General features: G+C 34.5%; 4 protein-coding genes across 5 annotated transcripts; 2 read left to right on the top strand and 2 right to left on the bottom strand.

Annotated features, from left to right (window-relative positions):
• Window positions 1–718: 718 nt before the first annotated feature.
• LOC142540074 (proline-rich receptor-like protein kinase PERK1) lies at window positions 719–4,274 on the bottom strand. 2 transcript variants are annotated; one of them, XM_075645966.1, is made up of 8 exons: window positions 3,633–4,274; window positions 2,908–3,471; window positions 2,625–2,711; window positions 2,442–2,512; window positions 2,198–2,274; window positions 1,830–1,977; window positions 1,543–1,704; window positions 719–1,374 (listed from the first exon to the last, which is right to left on the bottom strand). In XM_075645966.1, exons 1-8 carry the CDS (start codon window positions 4,093–4,095, stop codon window positions 1,078–1,080), a joined length of 1,869 nt encoding a protein of 622 aa, XP_075502081.1. In that variant the 5' UTR covers window positions 4,096–4,274; the 3' UTR covers window positions 719–1,077. The 2 variants fall into 2 exon arrangements, with proteins under 2 accessions (XP_075502081.1, XP_075502082.1); XM_075645967.1 differs by having other exon boundaries at window positions 2,908–3,445; window positions 3,633–3,873.
• A 471-nt stretch (window positions 4,275–4,745) lies between these two features.
• Window positions 4,746–12,184, top strand: LOC142540067 (protein SPEAR1-like). The gene is made up of 7 exons (XM_075645944.1): window positions 4,746–4,987; window positions 6,753–7,029; window positions 9,973–10,285; window positions 10,423–10,491; window positions 10,781–10,845; window positions 11,726–11,816; window positions 11,926–12,184. Exons 3-7 carry the CDS (start codon window positions 10,064–10,066, stop codon window positions 12,040–12,042), a joined length of 564 nt encoding a protein of 187 aa, XP_075502059.1. The 5' UTR covers window positions 4,746–4,987; window positions 6,753–7,029; window positions 9,973–10,063; the 3' UTR covers window positions 12,043–12,184.
• Window positions 12,185–15,144: 2,960 nt separating this feature from the next.
• On the top strand, window positions 15,145–17,089 carry LOC142538940 (xyloglucan endotransglucosylase protein 7-like). Its single transcript, XM_075644239.1, has 4 exons — window positions 15,145–15,475; window positions 15,588–15,688; window positions 15,800–15,993; window positions 16,288–17,089. The coding sequence occupies exons 1-4, from the start codon at window positions 15,298–15,300 to the stop codon at window positions 16,682–16,684; spliced, it is 870 nt and encodes a 289-aa protein (XP_075500354.1). The 5' UTR covers window positions 15,145–15,297; the 3' UTR covers window positions 16,685–17,089.
• A 3,279-nt stretch (window positions 17,090–20,368) lies between these two features.
• Window positions 20,369–21,875, bottom strand: LOC142538939 (E3 ubiquitin-protein ligase ATL42-like). Its single transcript, XM_075644238.1, has one exon. It carries the CDS (start codon window positions 21,689–21,691, stop codon window positions 20,483–20,485), a length of 1,209 nt encoding a protein of 402 aa, XP_075500353.1. The 5' UTR covers window positions 21,692–21,875; the 3' UTR covers window positions 20,369–20,482.
• Between the last annotated feature and the right edge of the window lie 281 nt (window positions 21,876–22,156).

Here is a 22,156-nt window from a genome sequence, read left to right as displayed (position 1 = left end):
TGGAGTGTCCTAGAAGCCATCAGAAGCTATAAGTATGGGCAGCAACTTGCCATATTTAGTAGGTGGCACGGGAATCAAAGTACATACCCCATTTTTTACTATAAATAGCAGGTATTAATGTTATTTAAAGATTCTGAAATCTTTCAACTCTTAAGAATTACACATATTTTCTCTCAAATATTGCTTGTGTTCACCTGAAAAGTCTGCTGACTTAAGCATCGGAGTGGTCACGCCGGATACCCCTCCGGCGCCCATTCACGAGTTACTTTCTTATTTACAGGTGCTGTCCAGGCCATTATTTTCACTCAAAATTCCCAAACACTATAAATTGTTGATTTAATCCGTTGGAGCTTTTTACCCGATTCATCCATTTCAGACAGATCACATCAGATAGGTAATATTTTTTTCTTCCAGTAAAATTTAAAAATTAATTTGACATTAATTGTAGTTTCCGAGCTAGCGTTGCTACGCGCCGCACGCACGGAGTAATATGTACTGGCAACATTGGTATTGTAGTAAATTTGAAAAGAAAAAGCTCCGGCCATGTGCATCAATCATTATCATTTAATATATATTATCATTTGCCTTTTTCTCAACAAATACACGCACATGCATTTATAAAATGACTTGCCTGCATGTGCAAACTGATTCATTTTTGGTCTCCATAATAACTGTTCGGCACTCGATGTCCAATTTGTTTGATTCTTGACGCTGGGACTAAACGAGGAAAAAAAAATTTATACCCGATCCCAAGAAGAAAATTAAAGCAAAAGCCAAAAGGTCCGTTCCTAATCCTATGTCCTCAGATAAAGCCAAAAAGATTGACATTGCCCGAGATTGAACACAAGTATTGCAAGAATCGAACTATAAATACATACGTCAACAAAATTAATAGTGTCAAAATATAGAATCGAGAAAAAAAGGAAAATAAAATAAATAAAAGAAACCAATAAAGTAAGCCACTTAGCCACCAACTCTTGGCAAGCATGTCATCCCTCAAGCTGCCGGAACAAGCAATTTATGTCAAGGAAGTTACAGGTTTGAGTTTCATACTCAGAAATAAGCTGGCATCAGTCGTCACTCGCCTCGAGTATCCTTCTTCATCTTTCCCATTTCCATTTCTCTAGTTTGTTGGCCTTCACCGCTCGAACCAGATGGGTATAATCCATATTCACTGGTTGGATTGCTATACTGGTCGCTGCTCCCGTATTCTCCGCTTGCCAGTGCCATTTTCTTGAATTTTTTCATATCGTCAATGTACTGTGCAGTGTCATAATCTGAACTTCCATGAGATCCGTATAAAGAGCTGTGTCCGGGTCTGATTCCTTCGTTCAGATCAGACAGGGAAACATCTCCTTCCAACGCCCTTACAACCTGCTCGGAGTCATATTTTTGTTTTGCTATAAATCAGAACATAGTTTGTTTCTAACAGTTTAAATAAGTCACGAAAAACAAGTTGGTCTCATGAACGCCAAATTTATGGAAGTGTTCAACCTGAATGATTTGAACAAGTACTTCCGTCTTTAAAGGAAATCTATTTACCTGACTCATTCTTGGCCGACGTCTTGCTGAATGGCGCACACAAGCAGCAGCACAGGCTACAATGCGAGCCATCTCATTTTGATGATAATCAATTTGCAACCGTGGATCAACAAGAGCGTCAAAATTTCCGTCGTCAAGAGCTCGAGTGAGCAATGGCCTAGCCTATATCACAAATAATTTATGTATATTACCTGTGAATACACAACTACCAATGCTAAAAAATTATCATCAAACGAAAACGAGAATGTAGAAGAAAAAGAGCCCATCACAGTTAGGCGACTACTCACCCAGTCTACCAAACTATCATCCATAAAAGATTGACTCGTGTCAACAGGTCGGCGTCCAGTTATCAACTCCAGAAGCATGACTCCGAAGGAGAATACATCAGACTTCTCAGTGAGCTTTCCAGAGGAAGCATAGTCTGGAGCTAAATATCTAGATCATGGTGAATTATGAGAGCAATGGGTATTAGAACCAGAATTGAGAAACAATTATATGCTTCAGACAAGGCAAGTTAATGTTTTCCTAATATGGAACTTGGACACATCATAGGCGACCCCAACTTGATTGGAATTGAAGCTTCTGTGGTTTGTGAAGATGATGAATAAACATGGCACAGTAAAGTATTAAGAAAGCCAAAAGAAGTCAGTCATACCCAAAAGTTCCCATCACCCGTGTCGAGACATGAGTATTGGCATCAGAAGAAAACTTAGCAAGGCCAAAATCCGCAACCTGAGAAAAGCAGTGGTTAGCTAAATTTTTTATTTCGTTTGCAATAGGATAAATCTCACATTATTCAACTTAAGCTCTATCGAGATTTTTAACCCCTCCTAGAAAAAGTGGGAATCAAGTTACGTAGATCATTCGTAGAATACAATCATGAAACTCAAATACAATACCTTTGCTTCAAAGTTAAAATCCAAAAGAATATTAGAAGCCTTGATGTCCCTATGTATGATTTTTGGATGACCTAAATAAAAAAATACATCAGTTGAACAATAACTTATTTTGACGAAACAAAAACATGTTTTCCATTTTTCCACATGTTGAATGGTCTAGAAATTCATGAAAGAAAAACCTACAATCCTCGTGCAGATATGAAAGTCCTTTTGCAGCTCCTAGAGCAATCTTCAATCGCGTGGGCCAATCCATTGTAGGTCTTCCCTTTCCTGAAATACATGGATTAGCAAATTCTAGAGTGGCATGATTATTTTTTTATCATAAATATTAAAGTGTGAAGGAGTAACATTAATATGAAAGCATTGAAGAGTCCTTCACTGATTTTGTTCTCCCTGTTCTACCAGCACAATGTTTTTTCTTCAGCTAATATAGTTCGAAAAGAAGATTTCAAGCTTGAAAACTAACCATGCAAGTGAAATTCCAGATTGTTATTTGGAACAAACTCATAGACGAGCATTCTCTGCGACCCAGTGATGCAGTATCCAACCAATGAAACAAGATGCTTGTGGTGCACTCTGCTGATGATCTCAACTTCGGCCCGGAATTCACGCTCCCCTTGTCCACTTCCTGCCTTTAGCTGCTTTACTGCTACCTCTTTTCCATTTGGAAGGACTCCCCTGTGCACGTAACCGAAACCACCTTGTCCTAGAAGATTGGCTGTCGAGAATCCATCACTTGCCATCAACAATTCTTCATACGTAAATGTACTTTTCGAAAATCCCAAAGCAATTCCAGGTGAAGGAGGAGGAAGAGGAGTTTCGGGGCCGGAATAATTGGAACCAGAACCTCCACTGCTACTCACGAGAGGAGGAGGGGGTGGTCGAGGTGAAGGGGCGCGTACTGGTGAGTGCGGCGGTCTTGATGCACCAACTGGCGGTGGGTAAGGTTTAGGAGGGATTTGAACGACATGATCAACAGGTGGGGGGACATTATACTGGTAATTCTGTACCGGATTACCGTAAGGGTCAGCTGGGAAACAACCAAGAAATTCAGAGTGCGCAACAAACATACTATATGAGCATGATGATGATGAACAAACCATAAAGTCGAAAATTTGATGAGTTCTGGGAATCAAGTGTACAGGTTCTAACCTTATATGATTAATTACAGTTAACAAAGCAAGCAATTACCTTTGGTGCCAAGTGGTTGCGGTGGAGGTACATAGTAATTATATTGTGATCTCTTCCTCTTCTTCTTGCAACATAAAAACAGTAGACTCAATACAGCAAGTATCACAACACCTCCTACAGCTATCCCCACAACAAGCCCCGTCGATATCCCCCCACCAGACGATGACGTAGAGGGCGTCTTAGAACTCGTTGTGCCACCAGATGGAGCAGGTGGAGAGTCTCTACTCGGAGGAGAACCCCTACCAGACGGCGCCGGAGGGGACGGAGGAGTCCCAGATAGAGAAGTAGGAGGAGGCGAGTTTGAAGGCAATGGTGGTGAGGGAGAGGACGCCGGCGGAGGAGAGCCGGATGGAGTTGGCGGGGGAGAAGCGACAGGTTCAGGAGGACCGGTCGGCGGTGTAGTGGTGGCGTTAGCAGGCGGCGAGGTGGGAGCGGGTGAGGCTCCTGGCGGCACTGAAGACATTTACAAGAAGTATGAATTCCTAAATAGGTAATATTAGATTAAAGAAATCAAATAAAAAGAAGGTAATAATGTGTTGCCGAAACAATGCGGGAGAGAATCTCCATTTTCTTTTGTTGAAGCTTTACAGTTCAGTTCTAAAGAAGAAGAAGGTGGCGTGTCTGTATCTCATCGTTTGGAAGCATACAATATCTCTCACTCACTCTCAAGCGCGTTTGGAAGCATACAATATCACTCACTCACTCTCAAGCGCGTGGATTGCACCTTGCAGATTTTAATTATAATTATAAAATTAACGTGGTCTTCTGAATAATAATTAATATGATTATTAATAAATCTCATATTTTTATTTTCAATATACAAAAAACATATATAAAAATAATCGGAAATAAAACTTAAATATAGCATCAAATATTTTTTATTATAACAGAGAAAAAAAATAATGATCTACTTTTGTAGACAGAGTGGTCTTTTGAATAATAATCCGCAAATTTCGGTGGACGTTTGGTGGACGACCTACGTCATGTTTGTTCCCGCGAATTGAATCGCCACCATATATTTTTCCAATTTTAATATGTTTATTTATTTATAATAATAATTTATCCTCTCATTTGGTTTATGCAAGAGTCGTAATTTACAACACAGTACTATAATGTTTTCTAGGATATAAGAAGTAATTATTACATTGGAACCTACGAAAACAATTTCAAGAAAATAAAAAAATATAGGTTTATTCATAATGGATAGAAGGATAATGGTTGTGGTTCCCGTCATAGAAAATAGGAAGCCGGGGTATGTCGCTTCATTCATATTTGGAAATCAATCGAACATTTCCCGTTGTTATCTGCAGCCTCAAGTTCTGGGATGATGGAGTGATGATTGAACGTTGCAGATGGTAATATTATGGTTTTGATATTTGAAGATAATAATCCTTGAATTTGTTCTGCAGCTTGTATGGTATAAATGTTGTCGATCTATCTGATAACAATATGAAACAGAACAAGAATCAGAACATAAACCCAATGGTCGCATGATGGCAACCGTTTGTTTATGTTTAGACATTGTGCCATCTGGGAAATTAGCCACAATAGAGTCTAAATATTTCTTCATACAACGAAATTTATGTACTAAGTAAACCATGGTGGTTATGAATCCAACATATTATGGTTAGATGTAATAACCACTTTACTGGTTGTTTTCCATGATAGTGTTGATTACCATTCTTGGTTTCTATCCAGATATATTAAGGATTTTGATGTGGATCGTCTTAAGGTCCTATGGAGACACTATATTGATCTGAATAAGGTCTTTAAATCCCAATGGAGCATGAATAAATGAAATTTAGTACAATCTTGATTTACACAAATTCGGTTTTGAGAGGACAAACTTAATTTTGTACCCATTAGTGATGTGAAATCAGGGGGAAAAAAGAATAACAATGCCTTGTTCAGCTATAATCGATCTTATATCTGCATTTACCTTCATTTGAATCTTCAAAATCTAGCTGTGCCAATCTCGAGTCTGCACGCGTAAAGCATAACCATAATCTTTGGTCCTCTTGCTCCACTTCTGATGCAATGGAGAAATGCCAGTGGCCCTTCTCTGACTCCTGTCAATTGAATACATCACTTGGAGTCGGTCTTAGCATAAATCCTCAAGGGCTTAAAACCAATTATGAGAATGCATCAAGACAACTAAGACAAAAATGTCTGATTTGATATCTTGTATGTCTGAAGAACCACACTCGCATTCGTACTCATGTTGGTAGAGTCTGTGGAGTCTAACAAATCTTAAAATACAATATATTCCTAGTTTCTCTGTTAGTTCGCAAGAACAAAAGATTTCTCTTCGGCTATGTTTTTCACTTCGATTGAAGAAGGATTTTAGGTATTGTTACTATATTGCTTTTGTTCACTTTTCTGGTTTCATATCATTGTTTCTAGCACAAGTCAGAGTATGTCCAAGTCTCTGAGTGCAACTGTGGAAACATCTTTCTTCTGCTACCCTCACATCAGATTTTAGTTTGGTATAACTTGTAGACCATAAATACTCCAGCAAGTTAAGTTAACAAAGACTGACCTGTATTGTTATGGAACAAGGAGGTGGCACGTGAAATATTAGGCCCATTTCATCAAAGCTAAAACGAATCTACAGAAGAAAAAAAAAAGGTAGGGGCAATCTCAATGAAATATTATAATCATGGAATATAAAAGAATACTATTGCAGCTTTCAAGTTTCTCACAGGATCAACAAGCAAACAGAGATCAGCTTATTAATAAACCACATATTGCAGCCATATAAAAAATTTTAACAGACTGACACGTTAGATTGCCCTTGTCCTCCATGTCATCTCTGAAAAGTGGACTCTAGATTATTAAACAGCATGTATATTCCGTTCTTTGTTTGGTTTGAAACTAATACAAATAGGGAGAATCAATAGAGGAAGGGACACGGTGATCAGTATTCAGTAGCACAGTATCTCTAATAACAGAAGTACAAAAGAAGCTTACATCATCTGAACTATTTTTCGGTAGTTATATAGTTTAAGTTTATAGATGCATTCGATACCAGGAAAAATAGCAATTGTATGATTGCTGAATTTGATTAAATAGGCTTTCACCTTTTGCATGCAATAGCTCACCTGATGCCTTTCCATTTAGGAAAAATATCATTGCCCAGTAGTTGGAACAGGTGATCTCTCATCTCGACATTAGTGCTCAAGCAAACATTTGAACTTTATAACTGCATACAACCAATACCTGAAATAAAGATCAATTTCAAGGGCGACAATCTAATCAATCACATGAAGAATGAATGGCATTTTATCATCAGCGAAAACTATGACGAGCAGCTCATACCAATCATCCTTTGATCCGGTCGGAGTAGCAAAGAGAGCATCAGCATTTTTCCACTTCTCAACGAAACTTCTATTGACAGGTTCGTCCATCTTATCCCCAGCAATATGCCTATTATGCAGTATAATCAGGGGCCATTTTCTAGAAGGCAGCGTTTGGCAAATTCCATTTGCAACAGTATTGACATATGGAAGACATGGCCAACCACCACAATTTGTTTACCAGATAAAAACTAAAAAAAGAGAGTCACAAACTTCTCATATTTCATCAGCATGACAGCACTTGCCTTTGATGGTTTAAATCTTCTCTATAAGCCAACATTTGCACCATCCACCACGGCCTCAAATGGTCCATAGTAGTCGAGCCAATTCTGCAATGAAGGTGCAGCCTTCACTTTGCAGACCTTCAAACTACTCTATTTACTGAGAAAAGAAAATGAATGGACTTGCATACTTGAAATTTCTGAAAAGTACTTGAATTTTTCTCTCTTTGCAAGGCTATGGATGCCACCGATTTTGCAAAATGTTCAGTTTCATCGGGATCAAGGTCAATAGTTACTAGCCTTTCACCACAGCATTTGCATAATCCATCAGAACCAACAGGACCGGCAGACAGTCCATTTTCCCTTTTTATATATTTCTTGAAATTTGAGTATGTATCCAAATAAATCAAATTGAGAGAAGACAAGTACGGATTAAAGCACCATTCTTACAATAACTATCAGAAAATATATTATACAGATTTTAGATTTTGATAAGTGGCTTGCATAAATTAGAAATTACACTAGATTTGGTGGCTGTATAATTTCTGGTAACTATAATTCAGTTGTACCACACAACACTGTGCCACAAGCTTAATAGGAATTTTTTTATATAAGAGTCCACCAAAAAGACTTCCAATATATATCGATGGAGGAATTAGTTCGTCGATGGGTATTAGTTAGAGGGGTTTTGATATTTCGATGCTTATAATTTGAAAATGTAAGATTTTCTTTCTAAGTTTCATATAAGCTTTTGATGTTTTTTTTAAAAATCTGAGAGAGATGAGTTTTTGTGTATTTTTATTTTTTACTATTGTTTCCAATTGTATCCATAAGCATTACTATTTTATTGGGAGAAAAAAAACTATATACGTTTGAAAGTTGTTTGTATACTCTTTCTTCCTTATCCCGGCAAATCTTTGTGAAATAACTTCGATGAGAAGAAAAAAGAAGGCCGATTTGGTTTCTAGATTACTTAGCATGTAGCGGTTGAGTTCAAGCTGTCATAAAAGATATTATTCTAACAATTGATCTAATGACTCGTGTTTTGTCATATTAACACTATCAATATTAATATTATTCATGCGTTCAACTATTGGATAACTTGAATTCACATATGATCATGTGTTTTTTTTAGATGCTGAAATTATTGTTGTGTCATTATTTTTAATTTATTTGATCTGATTTTTGTTCCAATATTCACAATTATAATAATATATTATACTTTCACCAACCATATAAAATTGTATTCTATTTCATCACACTTTCCACCACATAACAACTTCTTAAAATATGACCTATAAATCGTGCGTCCAGCAGATTTGGAGCACGGCATTGACTTTTGGATGGGAATTCATCGTGCAACGTATTCATTTATTAATATACATGTGTAGTCAGTGTGTCTTATAATTAAAGGTAAAAATTTGTGTGAGACGGTTTCATGGATCGTATTTTATGAGAAGGATATCTTATTTAGGTCATCTATGAAAAAATATTACTTTTTATGCTACGAGTATTACTTTTTATTGTGAATATCGATATGGTTGATTTGTCTTACAAATAAATATTCGTGAGACCGTCGCACAAGAGATCTACTGATAATTAAATTATATGAATTGAGAGAGAGTGGTTAGATATATTTGATTTTCGATACAGGCATGAGATCTCAATTGCTATACATGCATTAGGATAGGATTTATTACAATATTATCATGAATACGTAGATCTTTCTTTGTTTTTTTCTTATACAATATGGATATCTCTTATTATACGAATTTTGCGTGTGCGTGTGTGAGAGGAGAAATATGATATCATATTTTTAAAATATGGTTCAAATTTATGATTGAGAGTGAATGATTTAGTTATAATTTTTTTTTTAATTTTTTTTAAAAAAAAATTATATATCAAACCACTTGAGCTCGAGTTAATTATTAGAAATTTATGATCTTATTTTAATAAAATAAATAAATGTGGTGGGATGGTTCACGACATTATTTTTTGTTAAGGATGGAGTTGAATAATTAATTAGATATTAACATATTTATGTTTTAATCTCAAAAAGCGATGGAGGTGAGCTGTAAATATGCCACTACATTTTTTTTTTAAAGGATTATTTAATTATATATTTGTGTTGTTTGTCATAATATTTTCAAATAACAAGGGTTGATACTGAAATACCTAAGATTTTTTCCTTAAATATGAATATTAAAATATGATGCAATATTAATTTTATATATAGTAAATAGTAAAATCTTGAAAAACACGAGCATAAGATATTTTTTCCCCCAATTCTCAGGAAATTTCTTCTTTAATTATGTCAATTACTACGTACGTCGAGAATTGGACTTTTAAAATATTCATGCCTCAACTTTTAGACGCATCATAAATATTACTTTGACCTTCGTCACGCCATTATTATTTGTAAATAAATGTTGATATAAATCTAAAAAAGTTAGAATTTGTTTGAATCACGATTTTACGTTACATATTTCTCTAAAATACATTTTTAAATAATATAATATTCAATAGCATTTGCAATAAAAAACTAAAAATAAGGAGTAAGAAATTTTTTTTTAAAAAAAAAACCGACTTATATATATATCGACAATGACTGTAGTAAAAATGGAATTATTGGATAACAAATGAAAGAATAAAATAATAGCACAGATTTTTTTGATCCAAGCATAAATGTAAACGAAATGAATCACATAAAATCTAGACACAATCTCCAGATCCAGCAATGCAATTAATTAGAGTTTTTGACAGCTTAAAAGTCCCGCTGGTTGGGTGGGATATATGCTCAAAAATCAAATACATATTTCCAATTAATCCACAGAGAATAGTTTCAAGAAAATAAATGGGAAGCAACTATTTTGGATCGGATGCAAATGGTAGATCATGTGTAGCAGGAATGTCTTCATCATCAAGATCAAAAGGGAAAAAGAACGGTTCGGATAAGCCTAAACAGCCACAAAGAGGACTTGGAGTTGCTCAGCTTGAGAAGATTAGGTTACATGATCAGATGGAATGCAATTATCTTCCTACATTTCATAACCCTTTTGCCCAGAATTTCATCCAGGTATATATATATATATATATACACTAGTTCCAGTTGTAAAAATTTTCTTTCGTTCTTTTACTTTATGAGCATATATATAAAGAATTCGGTGTTCTTGATGATGCGGCCATAGAAAATTATCCTCTATGACTGTGCAGGAGGACATGGGATTGCAAACTTCATCGTCTTCGCTTTCTTATGGTTTTCCGGGATCTTACCGAGCAATGGTATTGACATTTTTTCCCTATAATATCGTTAATAAAAAAGAATACTATAAGAATATAATTTTCTACAAATTTAAGTCGACCACAGTAAAAAAATTGTTATATGAACATATATGATACTATTGTTTCTCATATTTCATAAAGTTAAAGATTTTAAGTTCTTGATGTTACATTCCACGTAACCCTGGATTATTTTCTCTGTCTTAGCAAGGCGCAACTAATAGCTTGATTCGATCCTATGACTAAATCTTCAAAACACGTAATTAAGGCGATTTAATTTTAATTTTTTTAGATGGGATTGCCAGATTTTGAAGGGGCAACCACATATGGGGAATCCCAACCCAGCAATGTTGCAAGGTTTGTGCAAGAATCTTTCAGCAACTTTCATTCCCAATGAACCGTTAAATTTGCTCGTATATCTACAACAATAAATGGCTATTGTGACACTTTTTGTAGACACTTTTAATTAAATGTTGTTACAAATACTTAATAATGACACTTGTAAAAAATTAATAATGTGTAAAATAAAAAACATATTAGATTAGTTATCCTGACATTTTTAATTGATGTCATTATTTATATGGAGGGAAACAATTATTATTCCCACATCGTAAAAAATCATTAAAAAACTAAAAATTGTCACTATAAATAAATGTGGGAATATTTGGGTTGGATAAATTTTGGAGGAGGGAAAATAATTGTTTCCCTCCATATAAAAAATGACATAATTAAAAATGTCACGATAACTAATCTAATATGTTTTTTTATTCTCACATTTATTTTACCTATTTTTCCCTCCTCCTATATTTATCCAACCCAAATATTCCCACATTTGTTATTGTCACTATAAATAACATACACGACACTTTTATTTCTCATTAGAAATGATTTTAACTGACATATAAATTTATCATTATTATTATAATAACAAAACATGTATAAATGTATTTAAAACATGAGTTTTCTTGACATTTAAAATTGTCGTTATATGAATAATTAGTAACACGTATGAAGTTGTCATTAACATCTTATAATGACATTAAAAAATGTCAGGAAGTTTAAGACGACATTGGAATAGACAACATTTGTTGGAGGTGTCACTAAAACTTAAATGTCACTAAATATTGAATATGATGACATTTATGAATGTCACCATAAGCATTTATTCTTGTAGTTATATGTTATTAATATAGTTCCTGAGCAATATAGTATATGATATTCTTCTGGCCTTAAACAGAACATGGCAACCAGGCAATGCAGGCTTAGAAAACCTTCATTTTGTGCTGCCAAATAGCATGACTAGATCTTTTTTCAACCACGGAGTCGAGGTACATACATACATACATATATATATATATATATATATATATATATACACACACCCTAGTACCCCCCACATGTTATTCAATATTGTTTTTGTTGCCATGGATTACGTAGGGATCATTCAACAGAAAGAAGACGGAAGTCGGGACCGATTTGTTTGCTTATACTAAACAAAATTCTGATAATCAATCTTCAAATTCTCAAGATATAGATCTGGAGCTCAGGCTTTGATCACCTCGAGAAACTATATACGTTCAATCTTAATTTATCCAATTTATTATTTTTTCAAAAACAAAATTGTGGGTTAAGGTTCTTGCTTGTTTCCTACTGATCATGCATTTCTAAAGAATACTAAAAGGCAAATATTTTTTTTCTTGAGCTTGCTGGCAAATTTTCTAATTCAATTCGTATGTGTACTATTATACGTACGTTAGCTAGAATAAAATTTTTTTAATGCTATTACCAATATTACTTTATCTAGAAAATAAAAGGAATATAAAAATATGATTTGCTAGGGCTATTTGCATTGACAAACTGTTTCGACATAAATTTGCATTGTCTCATACAAATTAAATAGTTATAATTTCAGATTTACATTATAAGTTCGTCTATACGGATCCTCTATCTCATTTATATATATATATATATATATATATATATATATATATGTGTGTGTGTGTGTGTGTGTGTGTGTGTGTGTAGACGCGCACACACACACAAAATATAGTTGATCACATAATTACGTTTTCATTGCACTAATAATTGACAAAAACTTGTATGAAACGGTCTCACGTGTCGTATTTATTAGGTCATTCATAAAAAAAATATTATTTGTTATGCTAAAAGTATTACTTTTTATTGTGAATATCGGTAGGATTGACTCGTCTCATAGATAAAGATTTGAGATCGTCTCACAATAGACTTACTTATAATAATTGTGGGATAAGAAATTAATTTAAAAAAACACTTTATGTACGCGGGAGGGTTGATAAATTGGGGGAAATAGCGAAGAAGATGAAAAGGGGGGGTTTCTTGGATGGTACCCTATAAATACTCTCTTTATATCCCTATATATATATATATATATATATTATTATATATATAATGAAAATAAAGAGAACGAAAAATGAAAACCAGCCTGATCATCAGTTTAAATGGCAAAACTAAAAATAATCGTCATTATTAATTAATTATTCGGGTCGTCCAAAATTTAAGCCTTTTTTTTTTTTACATAATTGGGCTTTTAGCCTCACTCAAATACGAAGGCCAATATTTTAAGATTATAAAATTAAATATATATATTTTTAATTTTGATATGTTGATCATTTACTTATTGATACCCCATGGATGGGCCCATTACCCTTGGCCCATCCCTAGCTCAAAAGGAAGACAAGCCCATCAAGGGCCCATGTATTCTCCTATAAATACCAGGTTTGAGTGTACAGTTATGGGATTCACTATATTGTTTTCAGCAGCGCCCTTAGCTGCTCCCCCCATACATCCTCAGTCTCTGACTTGAGCGTCGGAGGGGCTACGCCAGGATACTCTCCTGGCCCCCTCCTAACGGTCTTATTTGTGATTTCAGGCCCAGGGTAATTTTGGAGCCCGTGTCTGGATTAGTGACGCTTGCGTGGATCGGACCCTAAATTTCCCGTGAGTATCACTTATCATACACACACATGTGTTCATCGTTGAAGTGATACTCACTTATTAAATATACAATTTTGATATGCTTTATCACATTCAGTTGATGAGCATGATAGATGGACGCAGTAGGTTGACAGTATATCAAAATTAGATCTATTCTTTTTTTATAACTCATGTTATATATTCACACAACTTATTAAATATTTCATCACATATAATAGATTAGCACAGTTTATGACATTTTATTAAGAAAAAAAATTTACTTTGTTTTCTCATTTTATCCGAATTTATTCCTTTGAACAAGAGAAATAAACCAAATACTTTTTTTTACACCCAAAATTAGATTTCGACTTCTCTTCTCATCATTTTTTAAGTTTTCATGGTCACACAACCTATTTATATTCCTTTATTTATTTTCTCCTTTTTCCAACAGATAATTTTTGTCGGATGGTTACACATATTCCGATGTATCAACATATATATATATATATATATATATATATATTAATTTATGTTACGCTTAATTTTCTATGCTAGTACCCAATATCTCTCGTAATTGATTAATGAATCCAATGAAATATTGGTCAAAATTTTCTAATAATCCCAAAATTAATGAGAATAAATCTTATGTTTAATAAATATAAATATTATATCGAGCTGTCTGGGAACTATTACCGATATCCATTACATATAATTTTGTCAAATGTAATTTCAATTATTATTTTAGGGAGAACCTTTTTGGTACAGGAAATTGGTATGGGGTATTAATGGCTATTAAAAACTTTTTAATTGGCTGGAAATTTGTATAGTTATTATTAATTATGGCTGTCAAAAAAACCTTTTAAATGAATGAGCTGTGGCTTGCTGGTTGGTCTGTAATTAATGGGTATTAAAACACACCTCTTGGGCTCTCAATTTAGGAGGAATATTACTCAATTTATATAACCTTTTTTTTTTTCAAAAAGAAAATTAATTTCAAAGCTGCGGTAATTAAATTAAATATGATGTATAAAATTGTTTCAATTAAATTTTTGTGTAAACTTAAAGCAATAGATTCGGCTTGCGGGTGGATTTGAAATATATATATATATATATATATATATATATATATATAACTTGTCAGACGAATAAATTTAAGTCTGGCCGGATTACATGTGCACGGAATCATGTTTATTTATAATTTTTAAGTCTAAGATGTGACCGAATACATGTCATGAATCTCTGACTAGTTTCCAACACGTTAAAACGCCAAATCAAACATCGATATTATATTTTAAATCTGGTTGATTCTATTCAGTACGCAGGAACACTAACAGTCTTGATATATTTTAATATCACACAATTTTTTTTAATAAATCTCATATTTTTCTTTTGATTTGATGAATTTGTATTCAAACTCTGATTGAGCCTAACCTAGGCTAAAACCACAAATTTCTCCGGAATCATCGGTTCTAACAGTGGACAAACCGGTGGTTGCATGCACGTCTTTTCACCTTATCGACATTCCACCTGTATTGCCATTTTTACAGATGGCGAACCTCCAATCTTTTTCAATAACACCTCCATTAAAGGAGGGCACACTACCACACGCCTTCGTTACGCGCTCAAATCCCAAATAGTACATGATTAAAAAAATCCATGTTTTATATATATATATATATATTTCCGAAAACAGATATTAACGTTATGCAAAACAAAAAAACATGTATCTGGGTGAGGTGTTATGATAAGGTCACAGGCTCATAGCTCATTATCACATACGCTCCGCGGAAAAATTTCCCATTTGGACGGCGCGACGAATTCTTGGCTGAGAGAGAAAACCCTCTTTTCTGAAAGAAAATGGCGATATCTGTTGTCTTGCGCTTACCGTTTCTCGTATTGTTTTCGATAGTGTCGATATATTTAAGTTTGGTGGAGGGTAAGTTCAAGAACACGATGTTCTGTAACTGGGGAGCTCACCATTCTGCTTTACAGGGGAATGGGGACGATGTTACTCTAGTCCTGGATCAAGAATCCGGTGTGTACAAGCTTATTTTCTGTGCTTCAAGTTTGTTAGTTTTTTTTTTAAATCGGTTATCTTTTATTTTCATCCCTCTCTAAACCATTTAAAAAATCCTGGGTTGTTTCAGGTTCTGGAATAGAATCCAATACAACATTTCTATTTGGAACTTTTGAGATGCAGATAAAATTGGTGCCTGGAAACTCAGCCGGAACCGTCACAGCTTACTATGTAAGTGTCTGAATCTCGGACACGTGCAGTGTAGGTTCTAGAGTTTTTGTGAAAATGAATGATTTCTGATACTAATAATTTTGGCCCTGGTTTTTATTTTTGGGTGTGCAGTTGTCTTCCATTGGTGAAAAACACGATGAAATAGACTTTGAATTTCTAGGAAACGTATCGGGACAGCCCTACACTATCCATACAAACATATTTTCTCAAGGATGCGGCGGCAGAGAACAGCAGTTTCATCCCTGGTTCGACCCAACTGCGGACTTCCACAACTACACTATATATTGGAGCCCATCTCAAGTAATGTAAGATTCATTCATACGTTTCTTGTCCTGTTTTTGTATGTTATGTCCTGAATGAGTTGCATATTTGGACTCGTAAACTTTTGAGTTGCTTTCAAATGGCTCGTCAAAAGACGGATCAATTTTTACTACAAAAATGATTAGACATGAAAACTAATTATTATACAATCTAATCCCCGATTTTCAAGATATAAACATCTCATGTCATGGTCATCCTGTAAACCATCTGCACATCCACATTGTATTTTTAACTCCGTTTTTAGTTTTTTCTTAACATGGAGCAATTTCTTGTTTCAGATGGTATGTTGACAGAGTCCCCATAAGGGTATACAATAACTATCTGAAAGATGGAATCCCATTCCCAAATCTTCAAGAGATGAGGGTATACTCCAGTCTTTGGAACGCCGATAGCTGGGCAACACGAGGTGGGCTTGACAAAATTGATTGGCAAAACGCCCCCTTCGTATCCGAGCTGCGCAATTTTAAAGCAAGTGCGTGCAACTATGATGAGAGACCGCCCCCAAGTATGAATATCATCGAGTATGATACAATGATTTACCGCTCGGAGCTGGATGAAGACGAGTACGGAGCTATGAAAGCACTCAGAAAGAAACATATGATATACGATTACTGCGAAGATGTGAAACGATACCGTGGACTATTTCCTGGAGACTGTTTCATGCCACAATACTGATATGTTATAATTGAAGTCCATGTTTACTAAAATTCTTCGGATGCTGCAAACAAAGGCATAAGATTCATGTTTCTTGGAAACGATAGTTTATAGTCCCCATATTTACTGATATATTATAACTGAAGTCGATATTTACTAAAATTCTTCGGAGGCTGTAAACAAAGATTCATGTTTCTTGGACACGATAGTTTATAGTTTGACGTTTTTTTATCATTATTATTATTGGGATCCTCATTATCGGGCAGGATTTTTTTGTTGTATATATATATTTTGCTGGTTTCATTGAAATAGCACTTGATTCTATTGTCTAGCTAGTTTAGTATTTGTTGAGGAAGATGGGATAGTTGACAGAAGTTAGTTTGTCTCAGTTGATACAGTGGATGAATGAAACCGTAACGTGTGTGTCGATTGAAGCTGCATTTCTGGCAAACTCTTTCTTTATAACTTCTCTTCTTCCCCTTAAATCAAATGCCATGCCCTTTTATTTAGTATAACCAGTATATGGTTACTAGACCGGTTCTTCCACTTAAATGATGAATTATGTCTGTTTTTAAAGAAAGAAATTGTATAAATACTAGACCGGTTCAGCCTATTCCTGGAAACATAGCTGTTTACCCTTGATTTTCTCCTTAATGCGTATTGGGTTGGGTTGCCGGCATCAAATGGACCGGTGCATAAATATTTTGACAAAAATCAATAGCTTGTTAGTTATTTTGTATGAACTGGCTGATCATATAAATCTATATTGTCGCTAGCTAGCTAAGATCGATAAATTATGAAGTAAAACAGAACGGTAACTGAGCAGATATATATAAGATTTGATGGAAAAAAGGCACTCTCAAATACATAATTATGTTTTATATCAAAATTTAATGTATACTAGCGATGAAACACACACGTCGTGTAACAATAACGGAAGACAAAATTTGAAGGGGGGGAAAAGGATAAAAGAACATATATACGCGCGCATAAGATATAATATTTGTATAGAATAAAAAAGCAAAAAGGTTAATTATTCTCACCTCCAAATTAAACTATACCATATATATATCTTCTTCGAAAATTTACATGCAATCAAGATGATAAATATATATAATACTCTGATTACAAACTCGTTCAAATATCGAAATCTTGTAAATCGATAGATGTACGTATCGTAATTTAAGAGTCAATATATTATTATTGGATGCCACTGGAAAATAGCTTGAATCATGTGATATATGATCAGTTGGCAGATCTGTTTAATTGTGTAGGTACGTAGATGGGCCAATGCTGCAACATATTTGCTAAAAAAACGTGGACACGACTTTACGGTATGTATATTGGTGGAAACGATCATTATCCAAATCATTTAGTGAAACAAACAAGAAACACCCAAAAAATCATTATCGTGGGCATGCATGCATGCATGCATGGTGGTTTCACCTATCATCTTTTCTATTGAATTTATCTGGTGATTATCAATATTAATGGGATTACCTTGCAAGCTAGTTGCTCAAGTGGCTTTTAAGCCGGGAGGAGCATGTGTTTCATCAAATTTCTTTGCAATAAGAATATCCGTGAGGTGAGTTGATTAATATTTTTTTTTAATAAAAAGTGATATTTTTTCATGGTTTGGGTTAGATTGGATATTCGACGTACAAAATTGATCCGTGAAAATGTTTCATGAGAGTTTTTTATTTTAATTTGTGATAATTTCACGTACAATGATATGACGGATCGTGATTCTCCGATCCCTATCAACAATATTTTTTCGGATGAGCTAGCGAGTTTGATTAATTTTTCAACATTATTTATCTTTTTATAACATGATTTACCAAATACTGCATTAACCTGAAATTTATCTAATACACACACAAAATTAAAAACTATAGATTTCATGGTGGAAAAAAAGACTAATAGCACGGATCATGTTAATATAGCTACCGATCACTATGTAATACGATTGCCACGTGGATGCCTATATAATCATATATTTGTACTAGTCAAGATTCAACAGCCTACTTTTTTTTTCTTATATATAATTATGTATACAAATAGGCTGTTGAATCTTGAATAGTACAAATCTATAATAAAGCAGAATTTCAAGATAATGAATTGAAAGGTCCATTTCATTCAAATATTTTTCAAATCGTCACTATTTTTCTTCACCATTTTCTCGATAAATGTTTTTAAACATTTTTTTGAGCCGCACATGTGAAGAACATGCACTGTGGAAGTACACCAATTGTGGAGGAACTCATACAGCCAAAATCACTCCATTTATTCGTGCCTATAAAAAGGAAGGCTCCTCATTCGAAACTTGCACATCCAAATTCTCGAAATCCTCTCTAGCAGCACCGTATTCTCGAAGCTCTTCGCCCTCTAGTAACAAAGCTCTGCCGCAATCTCACCGTTCACGTTTACGTTTCCTTGAGCAGTCAGAATACGGATAAGTGGGCTTTTGCTATATATCTTTCTTTGTAAGTGGGTTCTTGATACTATTTTATTTGGCACACTTATTTCTTTTTAAGTGGGCATAATATGTTTCGAAAATAAATTAAACATGACTTTGAAAATTCGGTCGGCGTGATATATTCATTTCCATTTGGTATTGAAATCCCTTGAATTGTTCTTTGTTCGATATCAGTTAAATATGTGAAAGCATGTTTGAATTTTTTTGAAATGCACTGTAATGACTCGATTTAGAAATGGTAAAGGAAATTCCGAACTTTGATATACTTTGTTTAGGCCCTGATGCGGTGGGTTATAATAACCGTTCCTTTGGACTCGCCCCTTAGAGGAGTAACATATAGGGGACTGATCAGTAAAAAAAACCATAGAAAATGAGATGATTTTCAGTGCTATATTCGTATTTGTGTTAGTATTTGATTCAACATGCTTAATATTGAAATTTTGATAATTTATTCATATGTATATCCTCGATAATTTTCATGCGCGATCGGCCCCCATTTACTGAGTATTTCTCCAAAATACTCACCCTTTACTTTTCCACCCAGATAAGAATGAGAATCAAATTGAGGATGAGGAGCAAGACTACTTTTGGGGATGGTGATGAAGCAGTCTAATTCGGGACCCGTCGATTATTCTGTCTTATGATTTCAGTATCGTGTATTTACGCTTCCGCGTGTTTCTATTTCTTTTGAGTTGTAAAGACAGTGAACTTTTGGGAAATTTATGATAATAAACTGGTTTCGGTTTATGATGTACTACGAGGCTAGTTGTTTTTCGATCGTGTGGTTGTTAAACAACGCCGGTGTCATAACCCGGTCTCGGGGCGTGACACCACAAAATTAATTTTTAACGGCCACGTATGCAATAAAATTTTCTTGTTTAAGTAGCTAATTTAACTTTACATTATTTACCCAAAAATGTGCACAAGATCACATGCGAGAGTGGTGTAATAAATCTGAGAATGGGTGACCATTTTACCCGAATTCATGTGCACAAAACATGTGATGAGATTCATTAAGTCTAGACAGATGGATCACAAATACGCCATGTTTTTGAAGCAAGAAGTGGGGTACGGGTGTGAAAATAAATATATATATTATATGTTACGTATGAAAATATTTTTATATTATATTATTTAGTTGTTTAAAAAATGTTGTTATCTGCTTTTGTCAGTGGATTCTTCTGTAGGTGAATAATATACTATATAAAATGAGATGATTATGATCTATATTTTTGTAAGGAATCTTAAAAATTGCCAAATAATCCCGAACAAAATAAGGTTATTTGTATCCAAAATTGTTTGAATATGTAATTTATTCAAATATTAAATAATGATTTACAATGTTATGTTTGCAGGCTAGTGTGAGGCGCCTTTGTTTCTCTATTTGCAAGCCAATGCACTGTTTTTCTCGCAATTGGAAGCCAAAGCCTTGTCATTCTTTCCTCCTTTGTATTAGTCTTCGAAACAAATGAAGTATGATCTCTAACATCCCCCAACTCAATAGATCTTGGATGAACTATTATCTCAGACATTGATCTCTTGTTGTTTGTATTCAAAATTGCTTTCGAATCGAAACCCGAATTTTCGTAGTTTTGTTTATAAGAATCTGAGGTTGAATATTTCCTCTCAAACTTTCCCACCTCTTGTTGAGTGTTTGTTATCGGAATATCATTTCCCGAATGCGGAAAAGTAAATCTTGAACTTGTTAGATCATTAATCATCTCTGAATTCAGAGACATGATGTCGGAAGGGCTGGCGTTGCTCCAACGATTCTTGATCACTACAGCAGCATCAGAGACAACAATCTTGTGGTTGAATCTGTGGAGAGTTTTCTTGTTTTGATCCTCCGAATCTGTGCTTTCTTTTATCGGTCGCGATATAATATCCTCCTCGTTATTCTTGCCTTTTTCAAAGCTACTTCTTGAAGATCCAGAATGATCCTCCTCTCTTTGAACACAAACCTCTAGGCTGGATTCTTCTCTCGACTCAGTTTGATTCCATAGAAATCGAAAACTGTTCGAATAGGCCATTTGTGAAAGGTCATTTCTCCCCACCTTTTGCCTGCAAAGAGGACAGCTCGAATGTTTTTCAAGCCAATGATCAATACAATCGACGTGAAACGCATGCTTGCACTTAGGCAGCAGCCTAAGTATCTCGATATCATCGAATTTCGAGAGACAAACCGCGCATTCCAGGCCTTCTCTCGAGCCCATTAGCATAGAAAACCGAAAGAAAGGTAGAGATTCGATCACTGTCTTTTCTGTCCCCGAGGCATGAGTCCTCGACGGAACCAGCCATTCTCGAGTTCGTTCGGCTGCGCCCGAGCCGTGGGACTGCCGGTGACAGAATTTGGCATAAATAAGGAGGACAAAAGTTAAGGTAAAAACAACAGAAAGCATGCCAATCACAACCGCTACACTTGGTTGAAAATTGGTGACTGAATTTTGTGAGCTGTAAGAGTCTTCTTGATTTTGTGAATTGGTGTTTTGGATGAAGAAAATGAAATGGGAAAGGAGAAAGGATATTGTTCTCATGCTCAAGTGTTGTTTCATGGTGAAATTAAAGAAACAAAAGACTGAGATTTGGGACAAGTAATTGGAATGCCACCAGTGAGAGTACTTATCTTGTTTGTGAAGGGCCCTTAAGTATTTAATCAATTGGACTTTGTTTTTGGACGTTGGTCGATTTCATGGGGACGCATGATTATTTTTATACGCCACTCTCCATTATTGAGAGTATATGATGCAACTTTGTCTGTTTATTTTTTGTTTCTTTCTTCATTGTCTTTGTTCTTTTCTTTTCAAATTTTGAGCCATCGACTCTTTTTTTGTTTAGATTTGAGGGTGTCATGGATGTTGTCTAATTATATATTTTATATCATCTTAACGATATATATATACAAATTTAATTCAACATTTCATCTTAAATTTAAAGTCATTTATCGAGAAGGGTTTTTCAGTTAAATAATTTTTATCAAAAATACAGAAGGCAAAATTATACAGAGAAAGAGTTATTAT

Source organism: Primulina tabacum, chromosome 3 (genome assembly GCF_025594145.1).
Source record: "Primulina tabacum isolate GXHZ01 chromosome 3, ASM2559414v2, whole genome shotgun sequence".
NCBI lineage: Eukaryota > Viridiplantae > Streptophyta > Magnoliopsida > Lamiales > Gesneriaceae > Primulina > Primulina tabacum.
The sequence above is the reverse complement of the archived record's forward strand: the minus strand, read 5'-3'. Positions and strand labels throughout refer to the sequence as shown.

Bases quoted from the DNA above. Each gene is read 5' to 3' on its own strand.
- LOC142538939 (XM_075644238.1), bottom strand. From the start codon at position 21,691: ATGAAACAACACTTGAGCATGAGAACAATATCCTTTCTCCTTTCCCAT.
- LOC142540067 (XM_075645944.1), top strand. From the start codon at position 10,064: ATGGGAAGCAACTATTTTGGATCGGATGCAAATGGTAGATCATGTGTA. The intron at 10,286-10,422 runs GTATATATATAT...ATGACTGTGCAG, and splicing joins TTGCCCAGAATTTCATCCAG to GAGGACATGGGATTGCAAAC. The intron at 11,817-11,925 runs GTACATACATAC...TGGATTACGTAG, and splicing joins TTTTCAACCACGGAGTCGAG to GGATCATTCAACAGAAAGAA.
- LOC142540074 (XM_075645966.1), bottom strand. From the start codon at position 4,095: ATGTCTTCAGTGCCGCCAGGAGCCTCACCCGCTCCCACCTCGCCGCCT. The intron at 3,472-3,632 runs GTAATTGCTTGC...GTTGTTTCCCAG, and splicing joins GCAACCACTTGGCACCAAAG to CTGACCCTTACGGTAATCCG. The intron at 1,375-1,542 runs GTAAATAGATTT...GACTCCGAGCAG, and splicing joins GTCGGCCAAGAATGAGTCAG to GTTGTAAGGGCGTTGGAAGG.
- LOC142538940 (XM_075644239.1), top strand. From the start codon at position 15,298: ATGGCGATATCTGTTGTCTTGCGCTTACCGTTTCTCGTATTGTTTTCG. The intron at 15,689-15,799 runs GTAAGTGTCTGA...TTGGGTGTGCAG, and splicing joins GAACCGTCACAGCTTACTAT to TTGTCTTCCATTGGTGAAAA. The intron at 15,994-16,287 runs GTAAGATTCATT...TTCTTGTTTCAG, and splicing joins TGGAGCCCATCTCAAGTAAT to ATGGTATGTTGACAGAGTCC.